Here is a 26,396-nt window from a genome sequence, read left to right on the forward strand (position 1 = left end):
CTTATCAAGTGGACACGCGCTTATCTCTGGGCCGATTACTTCAGCTTCTGGATAAGTTTGCCTGATAAAGTATCGCGTATGTTTATTTGTTTGAAAAGCCAGATAAAGACAAATGCCTGTTTAGGCGATAAGTAAAATTACCTGGATAATGAAATAGATATAGATTGATCGTCGTCGTATTTAAACAAGAAATCATCGATGATTTTATCCATTATCAAAAACACACGATCGATTTGTTGCTCGATAAAAGTTTGAAAGTCACTTCGCGCAAAAATTTCGAACTTACTTTTTGAAAACTTTAAATGATACTTACGTAAACTTTATTTAAGTAATATTCAACTTGAAATCATAAGACAAATTCAAGTATAATATAGTTCAAAACTTCGCGATTACTCGTCTAACACATACATCGAGCGATTGATCGAAATTCAATCATCAAAAATAAGGAATAAAGAATAACACGCTGCTGTAGAAAGTGAACGCCACGTGCCATGTTGCGTCATCCAATGGCATCGACGCTTCAATTGAAACAGTCAATGGCGGGGCTGTATATGACATAGCCAATCTCTGTTCGGATTTTTTTCCGCCGCGCTGCTCTCTGCCGGGCGATAAACGCATTCTTGACGCAGCCATGCTTCAAACCCGTTAGAGAATAAACTGGAAAGATCGTCGAGGTTCAAACTGTCGTTTGACAGATAGAGGCGAGGCCGAACTCTGACGAAGAAAAATAAAGGAATCCTTCAGGATGGCCGAGACGTCGGAATTGTACGGTGAGAACGCAAATGACACGAAAGGCGAAGAGTCGCAGGATAGCTCGATAAATCCAGACGAGTATAAAAGGCTGAAACAGGAAAACGAATACTACCGTCAGGAGCTGCATGTCCTACGTCTCAAGGTACAGGCTAGCGACGCGGTTACAAGGGATCTTCAGGATTCTAACGAGGCTTTGGAGAAAAAATTCGAGGAATACGTTAAGATAGCAGTGGCAACACACGCCACCACAATTGATAAGTAAGTCAAAAGAACCTTGGATTTGAAATATTTAAAAGAAGATATTTTTTAAGTAACTTTCTTTGAGATAAAATTTTACATTACATTAATTTTATTTTTTAACGAAACAGGCACAGAGCTGATAGAGCAGAATATGAAAATCAAATTGCAAATTTAAAATCAAATCTAGTGGAAAATCAGGAGGAAATTGAGAGGTTGCACAAAGAGATAAAAAGGTATACTAATTTGCTGAATGAAAAACAGTGTTATCAGAGTGCCAACAAAGAAAATGTAGTAGCATTTGAGGAGAAAATTGTGGAATTGACTGAACTTCTTCAGAATGAAAAGAGAATTGTTAAAGAATTAAAGGATAATCTGGTAAATGTAGAAGATCTGTATGAGACTCTTCATAAAAATTATCAGGTAAAATGTTGCACTGTGATTTAAAAATGAACATAAATTAGAAAACATGTATTAATTCAGAATATATTTTTAGCTCTTGCAAAAGCAGCTGGCAGAAAAAGAAGAAGAACTAGAAGATGCACAGCAGTCTCATAGAGATTTAGCTGCAAATTTTAGGGAATTGGAGAAGCCAGAAGTGACTCCTGCCAGTGATACATGCAAGGGTAAAGTATTTTAGATGCAATTATTAGTTTTTAATAAATTTTCTAATATTGAATAATATTCCAGGAAATTCCTTATTTGCCGAGGTTGAGGATCGTCGGCAGATGTTACTGGATAAAATGAAAGTAATTACAAACAAATACAATGAGGCAAAGAGAGCATTAAACACGAAACTGGCCGAAATCAAGCTTTTAAAAGAAGAAAAGCATGCTATGGCTAAGAAATGGGAAAGTAACATGATCGATACGTTGCAAGAGAACGCGGATCTTCTAAATGAATACAAGAAAAGAATTTTTGAACTCGAGAACAAGCTAAAAGATGAAATAAAAAAGAATCAAGTAGAGGAAATTCAATCAGTAGATAACGCAAATGACTATAAGTAAAATAAAAAAAAATATTTTTATTTAAATAACTCAAATTATCGTATGATATATGTAACAATAAATCACATATTTAATTTTTAGTTACATTCAATCGTTGATAATCGAAAAGGGGAAAAAGATCAGGGAATTGAATGAACAAATTGAGGACCGAGCCAGGCAGATATTAATGCAAAAAGAATTGAATCATAACATTTCGTTGAAGCTCCGTTATTGGGAATGTAAAGCGATGTCTTTGGAGGTAAGTATAAATTAAAAAAAAAAAAAAAAAAAATACTATATTTAAGATTTTTTTTTTAATAAATACTCTTTTATATTTTTTAGACTGAAATTCTGGCTACAAAAACGCGGTTGACGACGGAAACAAATAATGAAAACCCGTTTGAGACGATTGAAAATTGCAAAACGTCTGATAACATGAAGTTTAAAGAAACTTCTGATAATTTAAACCTTATATTTGATAAATCGGAGAATAATACGTGTCCAGGAAAATCAACGGAGATATCAGAGAAGCAGGTAGCGGCATCCAAAAACGAACAAAAAGAATCTAAGAGATCTGTATGTTTTACTAAGGACACTAAAGACACCAGTAGCAAATGTTTGAAAAAGCAGACGAAACCACGCGAATATCCTGTCGTAGTTTATACTGAAGACGACAGATAAAAATTCTGTTTCAATAATTTAAGTTTACTTTTTACTCAGGAGCACTATACATATATCGCCTAAACGTTTCATTGAATAATATGAAGCAGCTCTTGAAGAATACTCTAAAAATAAAGTAGAATAGTTAACGACTAAGCCAGAGATGTATTTTTGAAATAATTTAATAAAAAATGTAGGAACTATTTTTTTTTTTTTTTTTTTTTTTTTTACCGCGTTATCTTTGACTGCACGTGAAAAATAAAATTTAATTCTCCACTGGTTTTGCTTTTGTTTCCCTAGGGGACTCTTCCATCGACATTAGTTCGATTTCTACAAAATGTGTGCATGCACACGTTTGGCATTTTTCGGCAAAAAAAAGGACACGAGCACTCGGTTTGTTCTTGTTGCTCCGTGTTCACTACACTTTACACGTTGAAGGTTAAAGGCTGAACGCAGTTTATTTCGACACTCCCAACTCGTGTCACTTATTTGTTGCGACAGATTTTTCCTTTTATGAATTAAATTCGATAACTGAAAAAATTATTAAGCCTTCAAAGGGATCGAAAAATTACTTGACAACGTTTAAATAAGTAATTTATGTTACAAAGCACAGGAAGAGTTAAATTATGCTGCTTGCACCTCGGAATTTGACATCGAAATTAAAGTATTTGTGAGGAACCGAATAATGGAAAGTTTGAAAAGAACCAGGTCTGACGAGAATTTAACGATCCTCGAACCAGTTTTGATAAAAACCGACACAAATGAATATATACGTATCGATAAAAACGAGGTAAGAAAATAGCGTGAAATAAATATAAAGAATGAGTCCCGTGCCTCTTATACGTGCGTCAAATATCTTTGGAATTAAAAAAATTAAAAAAAAATATATATATAGATATTTTTTATTTATTATATTTATTAATTTAATATATTTATTCCGGAGTAATTTAAAAATATGCAAGACATAATTTTTGTCGTTTTTTTACAGTTTAGAATTGGACGTGCGAAGGAGAATGACGAGATAATATTGGATCTCAATATATCGAGAAAGCACTGTCTTTTTAAATGCGAACCTCCAGATAGCTGGACAATTAAAGATTTGAGTTCTTCTACGACGTTTGTTAACGACGTCGCTATTTCTCCCGGAGGAGTACAACGTATACATGCAGGTGATATTATACAATTTAGTGTTAAGCAAGAGTTCAGATATGTATTTACGTTTGCTGAAAGGGACTGCTGTGCCAAAAAATTACGTATAGATGAAAAAATTCTTGACACTGTTCTTGAGAAGCAGAAGACATTTGCCGAGACTCAGGAATGCCAGCGGAAGGAATTAAAGGAGAAGCTTGAAATGAAGCAACAAGAGCTTGGTTGTTTGCATCAGCAACTCAAGGATTTACATGCTCAACAACTAGTGCCCAAAGATGACAAAGAAATTTTGTTGCAGCAAGTTACAGTACTAGAAAATAAAATAAAGGCGTGCAACTCTCAGGAAAAACATTTGAACAACATGTACTCCCAATTGCTGGAAAAATTGGAGAATGAGAGAAAACAGTTTGAAGTAAGGCTGAACGAAGAAAAACAAAAGTGGCAGGAAGCGTTAGAATTGAGTAATCAAGAGAAAGATTTAATTGAGTTGAAAATAAAAAATCAAATGGAGAAGTGGAGACAAGAGCAGCAAGCAGAATGGAAGAAAATGCTGGAAAACAAGGTCAAGGAAGAGAAAAATATACAGGAGCAATTATTGAACGAAAAAAATATGCTGGAAAATAAAGTTAAAGAAGAGAAGAATATACAGGCGCAATTATTGAACGAGAAGAATATGCTGAAAAATAAAGTTAAAGAAGAGAAGAATATACAGGCGCAATTATTGAACGAGAAGAATATGCTGAAAAATAAAGTTGAAGAAGAGAAGAATATACAGGCGCAATTATTGAACGAGAAAAATAGACTTGAAGCTAAATTGAAAGAAACTGAAAAAGCCTTGAAGGAGGAACAGGAGGCAAAAGCAGAAACTTCTCAGATAATATTAAATGGTATATTTTAATGTTTTTTATGTAAATATACAGAAAAAATCAGACAGATTGATTCAGATTTTTTCACACTTACATAATCTTTTAGTTATTTTTTAGCGATGTAATTTTTAGTATAAACTTTGAAACATTTTTGTATGCATTACTAAATTGCTTTCTTTTTTAGCAAGCACATCAAGTGAAATTATCCCGAGCACATCGAATTGTATGCTCTTCAACTTTGACACTAACCAATATGAAACTACGGAATATGAAATAATCGATACCATAGATCTCACTACGTTAAATGAAAACATTTTAAAGGCTAACATTAAAGAAGACGTTCTTGAAAAAGTGAATGACATTATGGATGAACAATTGACGTGTAACATATGCTCGGAATTATTTGTGAAACCGATGTTGTTAAGTTGCTCGCATACGTTTTGCTATCACTGCATAAAAATGTGGAACAAGAAGAAAAAGGAGTGCCCTATCTGCAGGAAACCAGTAACATCGATGACTAAATCGTTAGTTTTAGATAATTTTATTGAAAGTATGGTCGAAAATTTACCTATTGAACTTAAAAATAGAAGACAAGAAATAATACGAGAAAGAGAAGGTAAGGAAATTTTAATAATTATATAGATATAACTGTTGATTGATAACATATATCAAAAATATTGGTGCTGACTCCTTATTTTTATATAATTGCCCACATTATTTAATTGTAATAATATTCTTTTTATCATTTTCTAATTTATGTAATTTATATTTTATTACAGTTTCGGTGGCGGGATATAAGAGACGGTATTAAAACGCATACTGGATAAAGCACAAAAATATAAGTATATTTAAATTTTTACATTAATTGTATCTTAAGGAGAATATTTATTATATAATTAATTGACAGTGCCGAACGTTGTCAATCTTGGTCTCTAAGTTTTTTCAGTATTCTAAAAATTGGTCTTGTATAAAAAAGATGTTTGAAAAAAAAAATCATCTTTTTTTTACGAAACTATTTAGTTAATTTGTCATATTATTACAGCTATAAAATATGTTGTACGTGATTAATGCAGTATTTTTCTAAAACATTCGTGTATTTATTAATTTATATCTTGTAAAACTTAAACAAATTAGAAAAAGCAAGCTAGGGTTGAAGAGATTCCATTTGCGTCTACGGAAATAGTGAGGAAAGGGAGGAGAAGTAAGGAACGTGCAGTCTTTATTATATGTCTATAATTTGCAGATAAATCATTTGGTAGTTAATTCGTAATTAAAACTTAAAAGAAAAAAAAATTATTGGCGCGTTGATTCATATTACTGATCGTCGAAGCGACGGCGGTGCTTGTAGTTAATTCACTCGAAACTAACAAAATTTTCTCTCACTTGATTGGCCCGTAAAGAACCAATCAAAATAAATTTTTATCGTTACGATAAATGTTCGCTACGTAACGCCACCGTCGCCACCCACAATCAAGGTAGCGATGGGAGTCTACCTTTGCCGTGTTTACGGCTTCGCGCAAGGGTTTGTAACGGGCCACTCCTCTTGGTCGCGCGAATTTCCGCGCGATGCGCGCAACCGACGCCCAGCTCTGAGCGTTCTACGTCCAAAGGCGCGGCGCGCATGAATTGGTGATGCTGATCGCGCCTTGACCGCGGCGGCTTCTACTCGACCAGGAAATCGTCGATCTCGAGGTAAGCGCCGATGACACGCTGTTCCAGGAATGCGCCGTTGGGCGTTGACCGCCGTCTAACCCCCGCGGCGGGAGCGGGGAGCTAAGCAGCCAACGCGTGATTTTTGACACCCCCGAGTGTCGCGGCGGCCAAAGAGAGGTGATTGCCGTCTCGTTGACTCGCCCGGAAGATCGACCGCGCCCAACGAGTCACGCGTGTCATTAGTAGAATCAATTGAAGACACCCGCGGTATCTGTGTCAAAATAATTTATTTGTTTGTATATTGATTTTTGTAATTATTCTCGTATTTATTGGTCGATTTATTCGTACGTACACGACGTTTATTCGTCGTGCCGTTTTTAATTCTTATAAATGAATAACGAGTTACATATTTCAGAAAAAAAATGTTGGTTTGGATTTTACTATCGCTCCTGGCTTCTGGATGTGGCCAGTTCACCCAGGAGTTTACCACAGAGTCCACCCCGAGGCTTCCATGGAATCGTTACGAAGATAGAGATCAGAATCCAGGCTTTGGATATCGAAATTCTCAAAGTCAAAATGAAAATGTCATATTTAAGGAGTCGTAAGTATTTTTCTGTTAATTCTAGCTAATGTAAAAAAAGAAAAAAAAAATTACATAAAGCAATTTATATATAAAAAAAAAAAAAAAAATTAATTTACGTAAAAAAAATTACGTAAAAATTTACGTGGCTCGGCAGCTAATAATTTTAATTTATTTGCAGTACATATTTCGTGGTTGCATCACGTATGGTTAGACCGGGTCAAGTGTATAGAGTTGCCGTGAATATTCTTCACAGCCCACTGCCTATGACGGTGCGCACATCAATTCAGCGAAATGGCGTGGAAATAGCGGCAGATTTTCAAGAGGTGAAGGAGGGTATTCCTGAAACCTTAATGATGCGTATGCCACCTACTTCCGTAGGTGGCGATTACAAGCTGCGCGTAGAAGGAATGTACAACAGCTTAACAGGCGGCCAAGCTTTTCTCAACGAGACGAAATTGGTATTCTCTCAACGCTCCATGACTATTTTTATACAGCTGGACAAGCCTATGTACATGCAGGGCGAAACCGTGCGATTCAGAACGATTCCAATAGACACGGAGTTGAAAGCCTACAACAATCCTGTGGACGTGTACATGCTGGACCCAAATAGAAGAATTATGAGAAGATGGCTCAGCAGACAGAGCAATTTGGGCACTGTATCGCTGTCGTATCAACTTTCCGATCAGCCGGTCTTCGGAGAGTGGATTGTGCAAGTCATAGCACAAAACCAAGTGGAAGAAAAGACGTTCCTTGTGGAAGAATACTATCAAACTCGTTTCGAAGTCAACGTCACGATGCCGGCGTTCTTCTTCGACAACGATCCTTACATTTATGGCATTGTTCAAGCTAATTACACATCGGGCGCGCCAGTGAGGGGTAATCTGACGTTGAAAGCGAGTTTCAGGCCACTAGAGAGACTTCGTAACCCGTCCGCATTACCAATTGACGCAGTCGAAAGATATTTTAATTTTAACGAATATTATCCGTCGTGGTTCAGAATACTCGATGTGTTCGAGCAAAGAGTACCAGTGTTGAGATTTTTCAATGGAACGTATCACTTTCAATATCCTATGCAAGAATTATTAGGTTTCGTTTCATCGACCGATGGACTGGAAGTCACGGTGGTTGCAACGGTGGGCGAGAGATTTCTGGACGAAGTGATTGTCGGCTATTCTACAGCGAGGATCTTCAATTCTACCACGAAGATCCGCTTTCTAGGCGGCACTCCGCAGGTCTTCAAGCCGGCGATGCCTTTTACTTTGAATTTGGTGGCGTCCTTCCACGACAACTCGCCGTTACGGCCTACGCAACTCAGAGACGCTATGATGGAGGTCCGCGCGGACGTTGAGATGCGAACTGGCGGACGTCGCAGCATCGACACTCAGTATCTGAGAGCGACGCCGGAGCACGCGGACGTGTGGACCATGAAGGTGGACCTCAGGAAGCAGCTTGGACTCGAGCACGACGTCGATCGCGCTAATCAGATTCTAAATGACGTCTCCTCCATGCGGGTTTATGCGCACATCACGGACGGCGAGGGCTTCAGAGCGCAGACCGAACTGTTGCTGCTCGTTCACGAATCTCCAAATCTCAAGCACATCAAGATATCGACGTCCACGGAGAAGCCCAAAGTCGGCGAGTACATGGTGTTCCACGTGCAGACTAATTTCTACATCGACTCGTTTAACTATCTCATTATGGCCAAAGGTATAATACTTCTGAGCGGCGACGACAACATGCAACATAATATAAAAACTTTCGCGATACCTCTCAGCCCCGAGATGGCTCCCGTTGCAACAGCCGTGGTGTACTACGTCGGCCGCTACGGCGAAGTTATCGCAGACTCGCTGACCTTCCCGGTAAATGGTATCTCGCGCAATAATTTTACCGTATTTATTAACAATAAAAAAGCGAGAACGGGGGAACGCGTGGAAGTGGCGATTTACGGTGAGCCGGGGGCTTATGTCGCTTTGTCAGGCATCGATCGATCGTTTTATACCATGCAGGCGGGCAATGAGCTGTCGTATGCGAACGTCATTATGAAGATGGCTCACTTTGACGAGGACACCAACGGAACGCACACGCACATCTGGCAATATCACGATGGCGATCCAGACGAGATGGTTTACTTTCCATCGTCGACTTTCGGCATCGACGTCAACCGCACGTTCGAGTACATCGGCTTAGTCGTTTTCACGGACGCCGTGATGCATCGGCGACCGGATCTCTGCAACCGGACTCAAGGATACGGCGAGTGCCTGACCGGTCGGTGCTACAGACTGGACAAGAAGTGCGACGGCGTTTTCGACTGCGAGGACGGCACAGACGAAGCGCGATGCATCGAGCGAAACGCGACCGATTTGGCGCAGTTCCGCAAGTGGCGGTTTAACCGAATTCAGAGGCATTACGAGAACGTTTGGCTGTGGAAGGACATTAACATCGGCCCGCACGGTCGGCAGATCTTCAACCTAGACGTGCCGCGGAGGCCGGTACATTGGATGGTCACCGTGTTTAGTATGTCGCCGAGTATGGGCTTTGGTATGCTGCCGAAAGCCTTGGAGTACACCGGCGTTCTGCCGTTTTACATAAACGTGGAGATGCCGAGTCACAGCAGGCAGGGCGAGCAAATCGGCATCCGTGTGTCCGTCTTTAACTATATGCGTTACAACATCGAAGCAACGGTGGTTTTAAGTGGTTCTAAAGACTACAAATTCGTCCATGTCGAGGACAACGGCATCGTCCAGTCGTACAAACCGCGCACTTCTTTCGGCGAGCATCAATTTTTCATTTGGATCCCGGCTCAAGACGCGAGTATAGTTTATCTGCCCATCGTGCCGGTGAGACTTGGCGACATCAAGGTTCACGTATACGCGACTACTTTGATTGGCAGAGATTCAGTCACCCGCACTCTGCACGTCGAGGCGGACGGTTTGCCGCAATATCGCCATCAGTCGATTCTTCTGGATCTCAGCAATCGTGCCTACGTATTCCAGTACATGCACGTGAACATCACCGAGACGCCGATTATTTCGTCGTACAACGAAGACCGTTACTACGTCTTTGGATCTAACAAGGCGACTATCAGTCTTGTGGGCGACGTGGTAGGACCGATCTTTCCAACGATGCCAGTTAACGCGACGAGCCTCATGAATCTGCCCATGGACTGCGCCGAGCAAAACATGTTTAGCTTTGCCGCCAACATGTACACCACCCTCTACATGCGGCTGATTAATCAACGCAACCGTACGCAGGAAAAAGAAAGCTTCTACTATATGAACATTGGTTATCAACGGCAGCTGTCGTTTATGAACCCCGACGGATCCTTCAGCTTCTTCCGCACCGATTGGAATCAGTCGACGCCGAGTGTCTGGCTGACAGCGTTCTGCGCACGAATATTTCAAGAGGCCAGCTTCTACGAGTGGGAAAACTACTTGTATATCGATCCTGAAGTAATCGCTCAGGCAGTTTCTTGGATTTTGAAGCACCAAACGCCCGAAGGCGCGTTTTACGAGGTGACCTGGCTGCCGGACCGGAAGATGAATAGCTCTCTGAATTATAGAAACGATATTATCACCCATCGAAATATTAGTCTGACCGCTCACGTACTCATTACCCTGGAGAGCGTAAAAGATCTCACGGGTGGCCTGGGTTCTCAAGTGGCTCTAAGCGCGGCTAATGCCATCAAATGGCTGGAAAGAAATCTGAAATTGTTGGAGGAGCGCGGCAAGCCTTACGAGATAGCAATAGTGGCGTACGCGCTTTTGGTGGCTAAGGCTTCAACCGCCGAACAAGCCTTTAATATCTTGGCGAGGCACGCGCGAAGAGAAGGAGGACTAACTTATTGGGGCAGAGAACAAGTACCACTTCCTCCGTACAAAATGGAGAACCAGAAGCCCTTCCTGCTGCCGCGTTTACCTTATAAGTACGACTCTGAGAATATCGAAACGACCGCATACGCGCTGCTGGTCCACGTCGCCCGGCAAGAGATCTTTATAGAACCGATAGTTAAGTGGCTGAATGCGCAGAGATTGACGGACGGTGGATGGGCTTCGACTCAGGATACCGTTTGGGCGATGAAAGCTCTAATGGAGTATACAGTGAGGTCGAGAATCAGGGACGTCAGTTCTCTCACGGTAACGGTGGAAGCCACCGCGTTGCCGGGGAAAACCAAGACGCTGAGCGTGAACGATAAAAATCTAGCAAGGCTACAAACTATTGAGGTATGTAACACTTTGAAATAAATATTCTTTTATAGAGCATAATTGAATAAATTAAAATTCGAAATATCAGTTTCAGATAAGAAATATTTAAAATTAAAAAAAAAAAAAAAAAAAAAAAAAACAATAATTAAAATAATCGAAAAATTAAAGGGACGAATTTTACTTTATTTGCACGATTTTCTATTTTTTAAATATTTTTTTTTAGATTCCAGAAGCGTGGGGAACCGTAAAAGTGCAAGCGAAAGGTGCGGGCTACGCTATTCTACAGATGCACGTGCAATATAACGTGGATATAAAAAGATTCCAGATACAGCCGCCGATTAAAGCCTTCGATTTAATTACCAGAGCGAACTTCCACGGCAGAAATCAGTCTCACATCTCGTACCTTAGCTGTCAAAGGTGAGACTGTAATTGTAATATCTTTATTAATAATTATTTTTGACTCCTAAAATCTTGTACAATTTAAATGAAGACTTTATAATATTTTTATTAATTTTATGCATGAAAACGCGGTACTTTTCCACAGATGGACGAACCTTAACGAATCTGCGCGCTCCGGCATGGCCGTACTAGACGTGGGCATACCGACTGGCTATATAATTCAACAGCAAACTTTGGACAAGTACATTTTATCAAGGCAAGTGAGGAATCTTCAGAGAGCACGTTTTCAGGAAAGAAAGGTGCTTTTCTACTTTGATTATCTGGACAACGAAGAGACATGCGTAAACTTCACGGTAGAACGCTGGTATCCGGTCGCAAATATGTCGCGATACCTTTCTATTCGAGTTTACGATTATTATTCGCCAGGTATTTACAGATACATCTTGTTACAAATTGCTTGTTCATTATATCATATTGATATACGTATTAATAAAAATATCCGCTTTATTTTCAGAACGTTTCAACGAATCTATATTCGATGCACTGCCTACTTATACGTTAAATATATGCGAGGTCTGCGGCAGCTCTCAATGCCCTTACTGCCCGATTTACAACGCCGCTACGCTTTTAGCTACGCCAGGAGGTTTTCTGCTAATTGCGTCATTTATTGTAACAATAATGAGGTATTTCCGAACACAGCAGTTTAATGACGGCTAGCAATAATCCAAAGTATGCGGTTTGTATCCATTTCTATTGCCATGATTTGCCTCTGTTGATAGAGCACAAATATGGAAAGATACAATAATTAGAGCATAGTATTATGCTTACGAATCTCATTTTTTAATACATTCGAAGGATCGTTTTATAGATTTTTACAAATATGACACGAGTATGCGATGTAAAATGACTAATTTTAAACGTTATTTCTCTTTTCCAGTGAAGCTAATTACTTTTAGTGATTTTAATCATTAATTTTATTTGCAGCTTCCATGTTGAAAATCTTTTTGCTGCACATTACGATTTATGTAGCGCAGTATATATTTCGTAGATTGTGAAAGATATTAAGATCTTTTCATATACTTATTTTTACATATTTTTGCGTTCACAAACGACACGGTGTTTTGTCAGAAGTCAAGTAAAATCTTTAAGAAATTTATATTTTATTATACTCGCGCGCGAAAAGGCCTATTATACATATCTGTAGAAAGTATATTTTTTATTTATATTTTTGAGTTATAGCACACAATACTGATCATAAATCATAAGATTGCACGATCAAAAATAATATTTCTGATAACATTCTGTTAACACATTGCTATTACGGTTGCATTATTTAAGATTCATTATTCTAAATATTCTCCTATTTTTTTTTTTTTTTTTTCAAATCTTAAAGTGCCTAAAAAGTTTACTTCTTACGTCGTACTTTTTACATCATTAGGGCATTGTACTTTTTTTGGGAACAAAGCATCTGAAGTACAAATTAAGTGTAATAGTCATAGCTGGCGGTTTTCGTCTGTTATGCTATTAACTATAATTACCAAAAGAAGAGTTACGACGAAAGTGTTTATAGCGATTAAACAAGTATACCGAAAGGAATGTATTACGTTTTTAATAATCCGTAAATGGTGCAGATCATAATCTTTGGATATCTTTCATTTTCACGAAGTTAAAGATTATTAAAAAAGAAATTTAACTTTTAATTTTAAACGTTTAAAAATGTTTTAGTTTTAAACAATTATTCGCAGATCGTGCTTTCGTAGTACTCCACTAATACTCCCGACTTTAGAGACCAAGATCTGTTTTATATTGCTTTGATCCTCGAAAAGATTAATATCAAAGAAGTATACAAGACGTTAGTGTGATCGGCAAAATCTGTAAATAGTAGTAGGATAGGAGAGACAGATTCCAGCTCGATTTTCAAAATCGAACAAGTGACATTGATACCGTCCTGTTAATAGTATATACATACTTGCGCGGAGGAGAGATTTCTTATGCCGTCCCTTAAGAATTAGTGCCTCGAGAATTATACAATTACGTGTATAAATATCTGTTTTCAGACGAACATCAAAGATCTATTTTAATAACATAGCACTTTAGATATGTATATTACAAGATATATGTATATTAATGTTAAGGTTTTAGTTAATGTAATTAGTGTAATTACGCGTCATACGGGTGTTTTAAGGATTTATCTTGAATTTCAAAGATCACTTATTGTAATTCGCGACGTACTTCTAATCGTAGAAGATATTTATTGCATGCAGCATTTATACTGCATGTAAAAAATATTTACACGGGTAAAAAGATGAATAAATCTTTAAAATGCACCCGCGTGCACGTAACACTTCGAGATACCGTCCATGAAGAAGTCTGCTTCACATGAAACAAATTTTTTAAAATTATATATACAAAAGTATTTGAGTAACGATTCAGTCAAATCGCGAAAAAAGGCTTTGCACGATGTATCGCGCGATAGACGCTTCTTTTTATATTAACAAAATCAACATTTAACACGTTGGTTATACATATTTTTAAGTTTTATAATCTTTATACGAATAAATAATAAAAATGATAAGTTCTAATTGACTTCGTCAATATTTGTGCATATTTATATATTTGTCAGTAAGTGAACGAAATATCGAAATAAGTACATTAGAAATAGGTATACTATGCTACTATTAAAAAAGACGAGGTTTTTTTATATACAAAAAATATTTATTATGTTATTTTAATTATTAAAATTACTCTTATTTTTACAGCATTAGTACAAACGATATAAAACGAAATTTTTTTATCGTCTTATGACTTTGGTAGCCGATAATAACTACCGGAGAGTAGCAGTTGATGTTCTCTGACTTTTCTGTCCAGAAACTGCCTCAATTCCGGTAAGCCACATTCCACAGCGCCCGGTCCTTGCGAAGCGAACATTTTCAGCATCTGATGAATTCTTTCGATTGGCAATGAATCCAGGTTCGTCAGCATGCCGACAATGTACGACCAAAATACTTGTAATTCTTCCTCTCTTTGATCACTGGCTGAAGCCATTGCGCTTTCAGTCTCTTCCTCTTCAACAATGTCTGACGGTAAACGGTTCTTAGACGTGCTCTCTTCCTGTAGAACGAACACATCGGTAGACGTCTCTTTCAGAAGACCCTGCGATACCCAGAATGCCATCTTGCGCCGCAAAACCGTCGGTGGCGCGTGCATTACTTCTGCGAGATCTTTCAAAGTCCATTCATCTGCAAATTAAATCGATTTAAGAACAATTGGCTTTATTAATGCGTTTATACGCGATATAATAAATTAATATGTTATACTTTTATCCTGAAAGTGCAAGATAATCGTCGCGTGCACTGGCGTGACATTTATATCCAGTTTTCTGTCTTTTAATTCGATTTCCAAGCTCACATTTCCCAAGTGCGGCTTCCAGCAGAGCGTTCTGTTTCCTTTTAACGCCTCGAACGCCTTCACATACTTGTTTAGTTGGTTTTGCACGAGACTCGGCAACTTTAACTTCCAATCCTCCTTAAACGGCGGCCAGAACTGCGCCGACAGTATGAGCGCGGAAGTGGGAAAGAGTTCTCTCTGCAAGTTGTAAGTGGTGTCGGAGTGAATATTACCATCTATCCTTTTCGAGTCGTAAACGTCTTTGAGCATAACTTCGCAATAGTGCAGTTGGTTCTCGCCGAATCGTCTTTTCAGCAACTCCAAGTGACGTATCTCGCGTTCGGTGTGGTAATTAAGTTGCGAAAGCAATCTGTCCGCCAGTAACGTGCGATACTCGTTGACGAACAAATCCTGGCTCCCGTAAACGTTTACCAGCGTAGAGATTATGTCAGACACTTTACGCTGCGTCGACTTAGCTGGAAAGAAGAATTCCTCATTGAGAAGAAGCTTAATATAAAAAAAATTTAATAATTCAATAAATAAAAAATTTACTGAAATATAAAAAATATTTTAATATATTATATTAAATTCGAAAGTCATCGAGTCAACTAAAAAAGAAAATTTCGGTGTTGTAATAAAGCCTCGCGGTTTACCAGGATCAGCATCGACCGGATCCGGCATCCACTTTTCCCAGTCTTCAGTCTCGTCGTCTGCTGAGCCATCATCCAGTTGCAAGCATTCGCCTTTTACTAATTCATCCGCTAACTCGCTGGGTGAGTCATCAAGCAAACTGTTAACAACAGAACGTACAGTATCTTCTCTGCTCCTCAAATAGCATCTAAAAAATAAATTACATTTGATTAAGAAAAAAAAAAAAACTTTGAAATTTGTACCAAATTTTGTATCTCGATTTTGTGGTACGATAAGAAAACTCACTTGATAGGTTCTGTTACAGCTTCCAGAAGTACGCCGGTCGGATCGAGGTGTTTGAGCGCCTTGATCGCGGCGATGTAAGCAGTCACTATATCCGGAGTGTTGACACCGGCATGTAGGAGCCTCGTTTTAATCGCCTCTTGCAAGTTCTTAACTAAAACCTTCCTCTTATCGGTTCTCTCTAAACAAATTCGAAGATCGTCTACAGCGGGCTGTGATTCGGGATATTCTGCAAAAGAATGTACCGCATAATAATATTAATTTGAAATAAACGTAACAAAACTTTTTAGACCTTTACGCACCTATAATTATATTAAAAAGGTGGTCGATTCTTATGTTGGTGTACGTTTCGTATAAAAAATGAGATAATTTTTGTTTGAATTTGTTTATGGCTTGGCGAACTTCGTCGCTAAGCGTTACAGTCTTTGAGAAACCACCAGAGTAAACCCTTATCAGCCAGTTCATAACGACAGTTTCGAGCCACTAAAAATAGAACGCAAATCATTATTGTGCTGTAATATCTAGAAGGATTAACATTTTGCAACAAAATATATATACATTTTCCAATAAAATCAGCTGTGACACATCGAACGATTTGTCGCACGTTAGAATTACGTGATTCTCGATGCGAATGTGTATCAATGACGTCAGTACATTTCCTACGAGCCTCTCCAATAATTCTAAGGTGATTAATTTTCTGTTTGTCTCGTGGAACATGTAGACAATCACTTGGCACCGACAGTTTTCTATTTCCTGACCACATCCTGAACACTGGACCTCGTTGATCGATATATCTGCTTTAAAATACAGTTTCTTTTCTTTCTTTTTCTTTTTCTTTTAATTAAAAAATTCTTTTAATACAAAAATTCTTTAATTTAATTATTTTATTTAATTAATTAAAATTAATAAATAATTTAATTAATTAATTTAATTAATTATTTATTTAATTAATTCTTTTAATATTTGCAGTAATTTATAAAAAGATCTAAACAATAAAAGTGAGTGTATAAATATTGTACCTTGAGACGTATTGTCTGAATTACAAAATACGTTAAACGCTATTTTATAGAAGTGTTCTATAATGCATTCGTGGCACAGAGGTAATTGACTTAACAAAGTCGCTCTTACGATGAGCTTGAATTGTGCCTCTACATCAGTATCATTTTTAGTGGTGGTCAAAGACGTCTCCCCCGTGTTTTGTTTCAGATATTCCAGCTTCTTTAGGATCGGCAGAAACTCCGTGAGGTTAGAATACAAATCGTCAACAGCTGATTTGAATAATTCAAAGCCCCGCTGACTATCTGCCGTGTATTCGAATTTTTTCCAGAATCCTGGCGCTACGTGACAACGAATGTACTGCTCTATATGGTGAATTACGATGTCTATGACATATTCTGTTGACTTGAGGTATTGCAGAGTCTCTACTAAACTCGTAAATTCCTCCTCCACGCATTCCTCTTGAAGCTGAAAGAAACAGAGCAGCTTGATAAATTCGGATCTTGATATTACATCGCAATTGCAAAAGATAAAAGTGAGTTAATTCAAATAATAATATTAATAATAAATTAGAAATAATACTTTTTCATTATTTTAACAAATTCACTTGACATTCTTTATACATGTACCGGGTTACTAAGGTTACGGTATTCTAAACTTCGTCATAAAATATTAGAAAAGATTCCACTGGTGAAAAATCAAATGTATGATAATTAACACGACTTATCGTACACACCTTTCCTTTAATTATCGGAAATACGCGTTCTAACTGATCGAAGAGCTCATTCGAGTTCTTTTCCACCTTCGCCATGTCCATGTCACAGACGGACACCCTGTAAACAACAGCTGCGGTTGGTAACTGGTCTATACTCCATTCGTCTATTAACACTGACTCCACCTGCTCCACCTACCCGCTCTCCCCCGGCAAGAACAGCTGGCTCATCCGCGATTACGGGCCATTCTGTATAATTAAGTTCGTCGTTGATGGTCGTTGACGCGCAGTGAGATTGCTGTAAACAGGTGAACAACGACGTTACACTTGTTGGATGCGGTGAGTTTGATTTATATCGTTCGTATTGTGGAGCGCCTGGACTTCTGAGCTCTTTCCAATGCGATTATTTTCTCGCCTCGCCCTGAAAAGAACGTCGTTGTTCTTGAATAACGTTCGGCATAACGTCAGTTTACTCCGCACTGACCATCTCGTTTCATCCCACTTTACCGCGCATCTTCGTGATATCTATTTTCTATTTTTTTTTTTTTTTTTTTTTTTTTTCAATTTATTTGCCTGGTAAAAAGTAGAGCTGAGTTTCTGACGTACGTATCGAACACTCAGTTGCAAGAATGGGTAATGCCAGCAGCAACCAGCCTGTCGGCCATCACCACAGTGCTGTAATAAACAGAGAGCATCGACACAGCAAGGAACACCCGCCGCCGTCGCCAGGGAAAGAGGGTCAGGCGTTCGTTTTCGACAAGAAGCCCAACCAGAAACTCGTGTTTCAATCCTCGCACGAAGAAGAAGAACCATACTTTGCAAAAGTAGCATATAAATATATCGTAATTACGTTGTAAATTACATTGTAATTATACATGAATGTGTTGACAGACTAGCCAGCAAGATGGAGAGGACTTTGGACAGCGACCAAGGTCTAATACAGTGTCCGAGGGAACAAAAGTTGCAGACAGCAAGGTGTTACCAACTGTTTTTAAATGGGAGGGAGGCGGAAAGCAGGTTTACATCAGTGGGACGTTCACTGGCTGGAAAACGTTGCCGATGGTGAAGAGCCATGGAGATTTCGTCACAATAATCGATCTGCCAGAAGGAGAGCATCAGTACAAGTTCTTTGTCGATGGAGAATGGAGACATGATCCTGGTTTGGTAAGCATTGAGTTTGTAAATTTAGATCGAGATTTTTAAATTAAGACATTTTTTTCTTTTTTTTTTTTTTTTTTTTTTTTTAACGTACTGCAATATAAAAAATGCTGGTTTAATGTTGTAGAAAATTGTGGACAATGGGATGGGCTCCAAAAACAATTTAGTTTCCGTGAGGAAGTCTGATTTTGAAGTATTTCAAGCTCTCGCGAAGGACAGCGAGGGTGTTAGCAGTAGTACTCAAACTGAATACGGACAAGAGATACCGCCACATAAACCTTGGGAGAAGATAACAGGACCGCCTATCTTGCCGCCACATCTGCTACAAGTTATTCTTAACAAAGACACGCCGCTATCCGTAAGTTAAAAAATAAAAAAAATAAAAACTGCCCGTAAAAACGTAATCATTTCTACAGTAAATTATTATTATTCTACAGTAAATTATTAATTTTCAGTGCGAGCCTACTCTTCTACCCGAGCCAAATCACGTTATGCTAAACCATCTTTACGCCTTGAGTATTAAAGACAGTGTGATGGTTCTGTCGGCTACGCATCGTTACCGCAAAAAATATGTCACAACGTTGCTTTACAAACCGATTTAAGTATTAAGCCATTCCCACATTCGTTGTTGGTGCTGTATATTTTTTAACTATCAACGTGAAATAACAAGTGCCCGAGCTACGCGATATTGGTGCGTAAAATTTTTACGACCTCGTTGAGGCAAAGTAGATTAAAATATCCAAAAGTGGTTGATTCGTCACTATTGTTTATTATACCTCAGGCATATGTATGATAATGTAATTACTATTTATTAAAGCCAAATATTTTATATTTCTTGATATTGCTGTATCGGTAAACGAAATTTCAAATAACAGGAATTGCTTCGAAGTGCGCATCTTGGGAGTGTGATCGCGTCATTTAGACACACTATTGTCGGTTACTTCCTGTATGTACGCGTAAGGCGGGTCCGATCTCGTTCTAAGAAAGAAGAGACCCTCGACGTTACGATCAACGTGCTCTCCCATAAGTACCACTTGCGAACCGGCGCACTGGCCGTTCATATAAGAGTTCCAGCTGTCGCATTTCGTGGCTGGCAGTCCCGTTTTCGAATTTATACTCTCCGTAAAGTACACGTACGATCGTCCGTGGCTGCAGGCCTCTGAAATAAATAGGTAAAAATTAATTAAATATTTATGTTGTAAGGATCTACGCTGACGACATAAATTTTTTACCCATTATCTCAGGGGCGCAACAGCATCCGGGCTGAATCGCCGTGCCGGCGTTCGGATAAAAGTCAGCTTTTCCCAGCGGCTGGAGGAAGCCCAGCACACCACCGCAAGAGTGTATGACGTCGACAAATGCCGCGTCCGTGGGGTCTAGTCGAGTTTTTTCAGAGGAGAGCATGTGAAATCCCGGCAGAGCAGGATCCAGCCCCGTCACTCTGCTCAATTTCCCGGAAGTCGTCGCACTACCCGCGTTTCCAGCCACGTGCGCCCCGAGAGAATGGCCTTACAAGTGAAAACAAAATTATAATTATGAATAACGATATCGTTAACACAAAGTAATATTCATTTACCGATAAAGTGTACGTCTTCCGTTTTCAATCCGGTCTCTTTCACTAAGAAGTCTATGAAGCTGGCGGCGTCGGTCCCGACTCTGACAGTATTGTGCATCGGGCCCAAGTAGAATGTGCTCGCAGCCAGAGGCTCCCAATCCACGAGGATGACGTTGTAGTCGTTGTGAGTGAGAAAAGCTACACGAGACAACGCACGTCTCACAAAAACCGTGGCGTAATTCGCAAATTAATTAAACTAACGGAGAGTCGTACCTTCTTTCATGCTCAGGAGTCCGGTGCTCATGGCGCTCGACTTCCACCCGTGCGTGATGAATTTCGTTTTCCTCGAGGGCTTGAAGTCGGACCCAGCGAGGTTCGCGGTATCGTTTAAAGTCACCCGCGTGCCTTTCTCCGGATTAGATCTTAAAAAACGTTACGAGAAGGTACATTGAACGAATAACGAAACAATATAATAGAACTTGCAATGGAATACCGAGTGTATATCACGTAGGCTATTTCCGGGTCTTCTAATACACCTTTCCTTTCGCTCTCTGGCATTTTGAGTACTGCTACTTGGGGCTGCCCGTTGCCGTCGGGTATGAACATCCAGTCTTCGCCGTAACCGTCGTATCTCTGGCGCAAACCGTTTTCCCAATACGAGTGCACGTAATATCGCAGCATAACGAGAAGGAAGATTTGTCTCGATACTAAACTCGGCAACATCTTGATATTTAATTAATATTTTATCGTTACAAAGCAAGGGAAATCGAGTTGCGTAGTCCTCGCGATCGCAGAATTAAATCACTGACGCCCCGAAGAAGGAACACCTTTTTAAATTCTGGCGGTATCGTGATAAGACGTTGGTTCTACCTCACCTGGCCTATTTTTCGCCGCTTTATCTGGCACGTTGCGCGGAAGTAGTATCAAACGGGAGATTATAATTACATTCAAAAGGAGGGTGCGGGCTTGCGCCCAACCGACTTGGTGCGCGCGTATCGCGACCAGCATTAAATCAGCGCTGGAACCGGCCGGCCACCAGATAATTTTACAAGCGTCGTAAAGCAACACGGTATCGTGGATTATTTGCATCACAATTTCTGATACGCGTGTTTTAAACTGCGAGTCGCGCTGAATGGATGATTACTCGCTCGAAATAATTCGCATTATTTAAAACGGGCGCGTCGAAGCAGCAACGAGCACGTAAGAAAAGTGAAAAGCACATGCACATAATGCAAACATAATATATTATAATAATTTGTTTTCTCATAACTTGTCCACTGCGATAACGTCGTTCGTACAAAATATTCATAGATTACGTCTAAGAATAAGGTACAATTTCTGCAGTTGAATTTATTGCTACGACGCTTGTCCGTCGTACGTTTTCGTCCTTTAAACGCTAAAACATAACTATTCTCATGGCCTATTAATGAAGATAAAGGTCAGTGAATACAAAACCTAAAACTAGCAATGCGCGAGTAAAGTATATCCGTAGCACAGCACTCGCGCGACTCCATCCGAGATATCAGCCGTACGTGAGTATCATAAACACAGTAGAAAATTCATTGTACCAAGAATTGTCCGCCGAAAAATCGTACTTGGACGAGGATTTGCCAAACTCACCGTAGCCAAAGCAGCCCACTAGAGGTACCTTGGGGAACAATTTCTTAAATATCGTCGATTCCACGTTGGTTTCCTTGTGCATGTTACTGCCGCGAGCCTTACACACAAACATAAACCCTACGGAATGCTTTTTTAATCGCACTGTTTTTTTAAACTGCTCTAATTTTGTTTTGACTAGTTCCTTCGTGTTGAACCTGTTGTCCACGACCGTAGACCACGTCTGAATGGGACCGGTAATGAGAACAGCAATACACTTCGGCCTCTCGTTTCTTATCGAATAGATTTTTTTGTACGTGCATCGATATGCATAAATGTCCTGCAGCACCCCACCCCACACGGAATCGACGTTTTTCGATCTATAAAATACATGCAAAAAAAAAAAAGATAATTAAACATATTTAAATTATAAACTTAAATGTATTAAATTAAATGTATCTGAATTAACTGTAATTTAAATGTAAGTTGTACCTCTGTTTAACAGCTGAAGCCCAATGTTTCGCTAAATTATGTCCCAAATCATTACAGAACAACATAAAACATGTGGACGACTCTCCACGCGCCCAAGCTATCTCCTGATTAGCAATTATACTCATTATTTCTTCAAATTCGGCAGACCTTTCTATAGCTTTTCGTACTATTTTAAACGATTTTATTTTTACGTTTGGGATTTGTGGTAAAAACGCACATACTATATTTGGACGCGTATGTTTTTCCATTTCATTATTTTCCACAATAATACCGTTACTATATAACATTACAGTCTCGCAATCCTCAGGTAGTAATTTCCATATACAAACTGGAAAAGAAATAAAAGATATTAAAACACTTTAAAGTCACAAATGGCTTAAAGAAATCCAGTAAAAATAAAAAAAGAACCAAAGTAATATATACCTTCTATAATGCGTGGCGTGTATTCAGGAATAAAAAAGAATCCTACTGATGGTTTAATTCTGATATTTGCGATACAACTTAACAGATCGCTGTCATTTTGCTTTCTATAGCACTGAAAGAAGCAGCAGGGTCCCCTTGTGCATCTCTCGTCGTTTGCTGCCTCCAACCAGGATCTGTAAAGAAAGACAATAATAATTTCACACTAATTGTAAGCTCAATCTCTTAACTTGCCGCCCTGTCTATGTAAAAATAAACGAAATAATTGCCACTTTCCATTTACATCCAAGATAAGTCCCACTCGGTGACGTCGTTCTGCCCGCCTTCTACATTTTTGAAACAAAGGCAGAATGACGTCACGGCTGTAGATTATCTGATCTGTGGTGTAAATCAATCTAATGGAAATTATTCACTCTTTTTCGGATAATCACCTGCAGACCACCGCGGCATTCGCCAAGTTCCGGGCGCTCAAATACTGAAAAACAATCCTCAGGACGTCGTAGGTTAGGTAAGTACTTGAGTCCAGCGTGCTTTCGTCGCTCGACGTCGCCCCGTCGTTCCTGGCCGCACCGGGCTTCTCCGTGCGAGTCCTTTTCTGCGACGTGCCCTCCATGTGCTTCTCTCGGTAAATCCGAACTTTGTCACTTGTTAATTATTGTGGTATCATAACGCAGCACCACACAATACCAATCCTGACTTCCTAACTAATTCGAGAGTGGCCCAGTGGTCGCAGATTTTAGACGGGCAACATACGCACACTAGGCACAATGCCGTGTCCGTGTATGCCCGTAGCGCCTGCTAATGCCTCGGACGCAGAGAACTCAACTCGGAATCGCGGCTTCCACGCATGCAGATACAGAGGCTCGTCCGCGTGAAGCCAGCGTTTCAGCTGCCGTCGGATAGAAGAACAGGCCAGACCTATACACTGTCTGTCCTGTTCTTTCGTGGCGTCGCCGGCAGATATCTCAGATCCGCTTCTCGGTAACATCGCGGAGTCTTAAATAATTTTAAATAATACGAAATCCGAGTCACCGAATTGTGTACGGTCCGATATTTTTAAAGTATAATGTAATATAAGTTTTTAATGTACAATGCAACAAAAATTTTCCGTCCCACTTAAACAGACTGCGGACTGTCGGTTGTATATACTTTTCATATTTTCTGCAAGTACAACCGGTGTGGTTAAAAATTTTTGATGCATCCTACACATCATTTCTCCTAAAGCAATATAATATTATTGCAAATAAATATATGTAATATATGTATACAGGCGCGCGCCTGTATTTTAATTCAAGGAAATAAGACAGCTGTCTTATTTAATTCATTAAATAAAAAAATTGTAAAAAAAAGCATTATTTCTCTGAAAGTAATATATATTAAAGTATATGCATATAAAAATATATAAGTATACATAAAACATATGTAATATAACAATTAAAATAAAAAGAAATAAAGCCAATTAAATAAAGAATTTGTAAAAAAAGCATCATTTCTCTGAAAGTAATATATATTAAAGCATATGCATATAAAAATATATAAGTATACATAAAACATATGTAATATAACAATTAAAATAAAAAGAAATAAAGCCAATTAAATAAAGAATTTGTAAAAAAAAGCATTATTTCTCTGAAAGTAATATATATTAAAGCATATGCATATAAAAATATATAAGTATACATAAAACATATGTAATATAACAATTAAAATAAAAAGAAATAAAGCCAATTAAATAAAGAATTTGTAAAAAAAAAGCATTATTTCTCTGAAAGTAATATATATTAAAGCATATGCATATAAAAATATATAAGTATACATAAAACATATGTAATATAACAATTAAAATAAAAAGAAATAAAGACAATTAAATAAGAAATTTGTAAAAAAAAAAAAAAAAAAAAGCATGCGACTCACGAATCTGCATGAGCTTCAGCGGAGTTGTTGCCGGTGACTGTAACATAAATAGGAAAATATTAATTCAGACATGTTAGTTTCTTTTTAATAAAGATTTTGATTTAAAAATTAATGCTTACCTTAAAGTTGCTCCGCCGATGCAGGATACCCCCCGGGCCTGCTCCTCCTCTCAGATGGGAGGTCATCGTCGTCGAGTCATCTTTTCGCGCATTGGAAACTCTCGCGAAATACTGTCATTAACCCCTAACGCTATCACTCATAATTTAAATTATCACTCGTTAGTTTACATTATCACTCACAGTTTAAATTATTATTAAAACACGGCACCCCGTATTATAAACAAAAACGCGAAACTGTACACTCACACTCACTCACATTAACTCACATAATATTCACCGCGCACTTCATAACACTTCATAACACTTCATAACACTTCATAACACTATGACTCATATTCACCGCGCACTTTATTACATTATCACTCGTACCTAGTTTAAATTATTATAAAACAAGAAAAAATTGTTCGAATAGGACTTTAAAACTACTAAAATACGCGTCGCACAATCCGGCGTAACGCGAATCTCTCAAGCAGCAGATGCCAATTTCCCGAATTGCGTGCAGTAGCGCACGCACTATCAGTCACGTCTAACGAAACAGAAAACGACACTCCGCGAGGGACCGACGAATACTCCGGGCTATACGACGATCCATTAAAAAATAAATTAAAAACGCGAATTACTACATCCCGAAAGCGCGAAACAATATTTCGATTACGAGAAAAGCGACCTTGTTTTGTAATAACTTAAACACGGCACCCCGTATTATAAACGAAAACGCGACACTATACACTCACACTCACACTCACTCACTCACATAATATTCACCGCGCACTTCATAACACTATGACTCATTACATAATAACTTAAACACGGCACCCCGTATAATATACAAAAACGCAAAACTGTACACTCACACTCACTCACATAATATTCACCGCGCACTTTATTACATTGTCACTTAGAGCGTAATTTATCATAAAACAAGGAAAAATTGTTCAAATAGAAATTAAAAAATACTAAAATACGCATCGCACAATCCGGCGTAACGCAAATCTCTCAAGCAGAAGATGCCGTTTCCCGAATTGCATGTAATAGTAGTGACCTTTAATAACGGCATGACTCATTGCGGCAACGGCGACTAACGCGCGTAAACTAGGGTAAAGTGCGTCACCGCGGATCGCGTACGTGAGTCCTGAAGTACCGAAAGAAACGAGAAACGAGGGAAAAGTTGAAGAAAGGCATCTTCATGCTCTGCATGAGAGAGAACGCACGAGTGATCGCTAAGAAATCATTAGAGGCGCCTATAATGATTTCTTAGCGATCACTCATGCGTTCTCTCACACGCACGGTCGCGAACAGAACAGAACATGAAGATGCCTTCCTCCAACTTTTCCCTCGTTCTCTCGCTTCTCTCGATACTCCAAGATTCACGTACACGATCCGCGGTAAGGCCTAACGCACTCCACCCTAACTCACGCGCGTAAGCCGCTGTCACCACAGTAAGTCAGGTCATCATTGCCGGTCACTATACACTATTAGCACGTCTTACCAGACAGAAAATCGACACTCCGAGAGAGATAACGCGTACTCTGGCTGTACGACGATTAATTAAAAAATAAATTGAAACGCGAATTATTATATCCCGAAAGCGCGAAACAATATTCCGATCACGAAAAAGCATCCTTG

At 38.9% G+C, this 26,396-nt stretch overlaps 7 protein-coding genes across 10 annotated transcripts; 4 read left to right on the forward strand and 3 right to left on the reverse strand.

Moving 5' to 3' along the window:
- Positions 1-18: 18 nt before the first annotated feature.
- On the forward strand, positions 19-2,835 carry Spindly (spindle apparatus coiled-coil protein 1 spindly). The gene is made up of 6 exons (XM_070670964.1): positions 19-1,011; positions 1,122-1,413; positions 1,487-1,616; positions 1,681-1,993; positions 2,079-2,235; positions 2,319-2,835. Exons 1-6 carry the CDS (start codon positions 746-748, stop codon positions 2,655-2,657), a joined length of 1,497 nt encoding a protein of 498 aa, XP_070527065.1. The 5' UTR covers positions 19-745; the 3' UTR covers positions 2,658-2,835.
- A 26-nt stretch (positions 2,836-2,861) lies between these two features.
- On the forward strand, positions 2,862-6,343 carry LOC139110959 (E3 ubiquitin-protein ligase RNF8). The gene is made up of 4 exons (XM_070670956.1): positions 2,862-3,426; positions 3,625-4,672; positions 4,836-5,267; positions 5,431-6,343. The coding sequence occupies exons 1-4, from the start codon at positions 3,322-3,324 to the stop codon at positions 5,460-5,462; spliced, it is 1,617 nt and encodes a 538-aa protein (XP_070527057.1). The 5' UTR covers positions 2,862-3,321; the 3' UTR covers positions 5,463-6,343.
- On the forward strand, positions 6,211-14,070 carry Mcr (macroglobulin complement-related). 2 transcript variants are annotated; one of them, XM_070670928.1, is made up of 6 exons: positions 6,211-6,343; positions 6,720-6,905; positions 7,066-11,107; positions 11,313-11,506; positions 11,634-11,914; positions 12,003-14,070. In XM_070670928.1, the coding sequence occupies exons 2-6, from the start codon at positions 6,727-6,729 to the stop codon at positions 12,203-12,205; spliced, it is 4,899 nt and encodes a 1,632-aa protein (XP_070527029.1). In that variant the 5' UTR covers positions 6,211-6,343; positions 6,720-6,726; the 3' UTR covers positions 12,206-14,070. The 2 variants fall into 2 exon arrangements, with proteins under 2 accessions (XP_070527029.1, XP_070527028.1); XM_070670927.1 differs by lacking the exon at positions 6,211-6,343 and having other exon boundaries at positions 6,368-6,905.
- A 111-nt stretch (positions 14,071-14,181) lies between these two features.
- On the reverse strand, positions 14,182-17,734 carry Morula (anaphase promoting complex subunit morula). Of its 2 annotated transcripts, none has more exons than XM_070670938.1 (8): positions 17,541-17,734; positions 16,828-17,272; positions 16,367-16,602; positions 16,111-16,291; positions 15,812-16,037; positions 15,529-15,713; positions 14,806-15,351; positions 14,182-14,727 (listed from the first exon to the last, which is right to left on the reverse strand). In XM_070670938.1, exons 1-8 carry the CDS (start codon positions 17,619-17,621, stop codon positions 14,288-14,290), a joined length of 2,340 nt encoding a protein of 779 aa, XP_070527039.1. In that variant the 5' UTR covers positions 17,622-17,734; the 3' UTR covers positions 14,182-14,287. The 2 variants fall into 2 exon arrangements, with proteins under 2 accessions (XP_070527039.1, XP_070527038.1); XM_070670937.1 differs by having other exon boundaries at positions 16,367-16,605.
- Alc (5'-AMP-activated protein kinase subunit beta-1) lies at positions 17,727-19,505 on the forward strand. Of its 2 annotated transcripts, none has more exons than XM_070670971.1 (5): positions 17,727-17,855; positions 18,138-18,340; positions 18,408-18,680; positions 18,802-19,032; positions 19,130-19,505. In XM_070670971.1, the coding sequence occupies exons 2-5, from the start codon at positions 18,146-18,148 to the stop codon at positions 19,274-19,276; spliced, it is 846 nt and encodes a 281-aa protein (XP_070527072.1). In that variant the 5' UTR covers positions 17,727-17,855; positions 18,138-18,145; the 3' UTR covers positions 19,277-19,505. The 2 variants fall into 2 exon arrangements, with proteins under 2 accessions (XP_070527072.1, XP_070527073.1); XM_070670972.1 differs by having other exon boundaries at positions 17,736-17,855; positions 18,104-18,340.
- LOC139110974 (pancreatic triacylglycerol lipase-like) lies at positions 19,424-20,970 on the reverse strand. Its single transcript, XM_070670978.1, has 5 exons — positions 20,723-20,970; positions 20,503-20,651; positions 20,251-20,427; positions 19,907-20,182; positions 19,424-19,833 (listed from the first exon to the last, which is right to left on the reverse strand). The coding sequence occupies exons 1-5, from the start codon at positions 20,950-20,952 to the stop codon at positions 19,589-19,591; spliced, it is 1,077 nt and encodes a 358-aa protein (XP_070527079.1). The 5' UTR covers positions 20,953-20,970; the 3' UTR covers positions 19,424-19,588.
- A 486-nt stretch (positions 20,971-21,456) lies between these two features.
- Positions 21,457-23,604, reverse strand: LOC139110965 (F-box only protein 22-like). Its single transcript, XM_070670967.1, has 4 exons — positions 23,169-23,604; positions 22,741-22,913; positions 22,318-22,645; positions 21,457-22,205 (listed from the first exon to the last, which is right to left on the reverse strand). Exons 1-4 carry the CDS (start codon positions 23,348-23,350, stop codon positions 21,752-21,754), a joined length of 1,137 nt encoding a protein of 378 aa, XP_070527068.1. The 5' UTR covers positions 23,351-23,604; the 3' UTR covers positions 21,457-21,751.
- Positions 23,605-26,396: the final 2,792 nt, after the last annotated feature.

This window comes from Cardiocondyla obscurior, linkage group LG22, assembly GCF_019399895.1.
Source record: "Cardiocondyla obscurior isolate alpha-2009 linkage group LG22, Cobs3.1, whole genome shotgun sequence".
Taxonomy (NCBI): Eukaryota; Metazoa; Arthropoda; class Insecta; order Hymenoptera; family Formicidae; genus Cardiocondyla; species Cardiocondyla obscurior.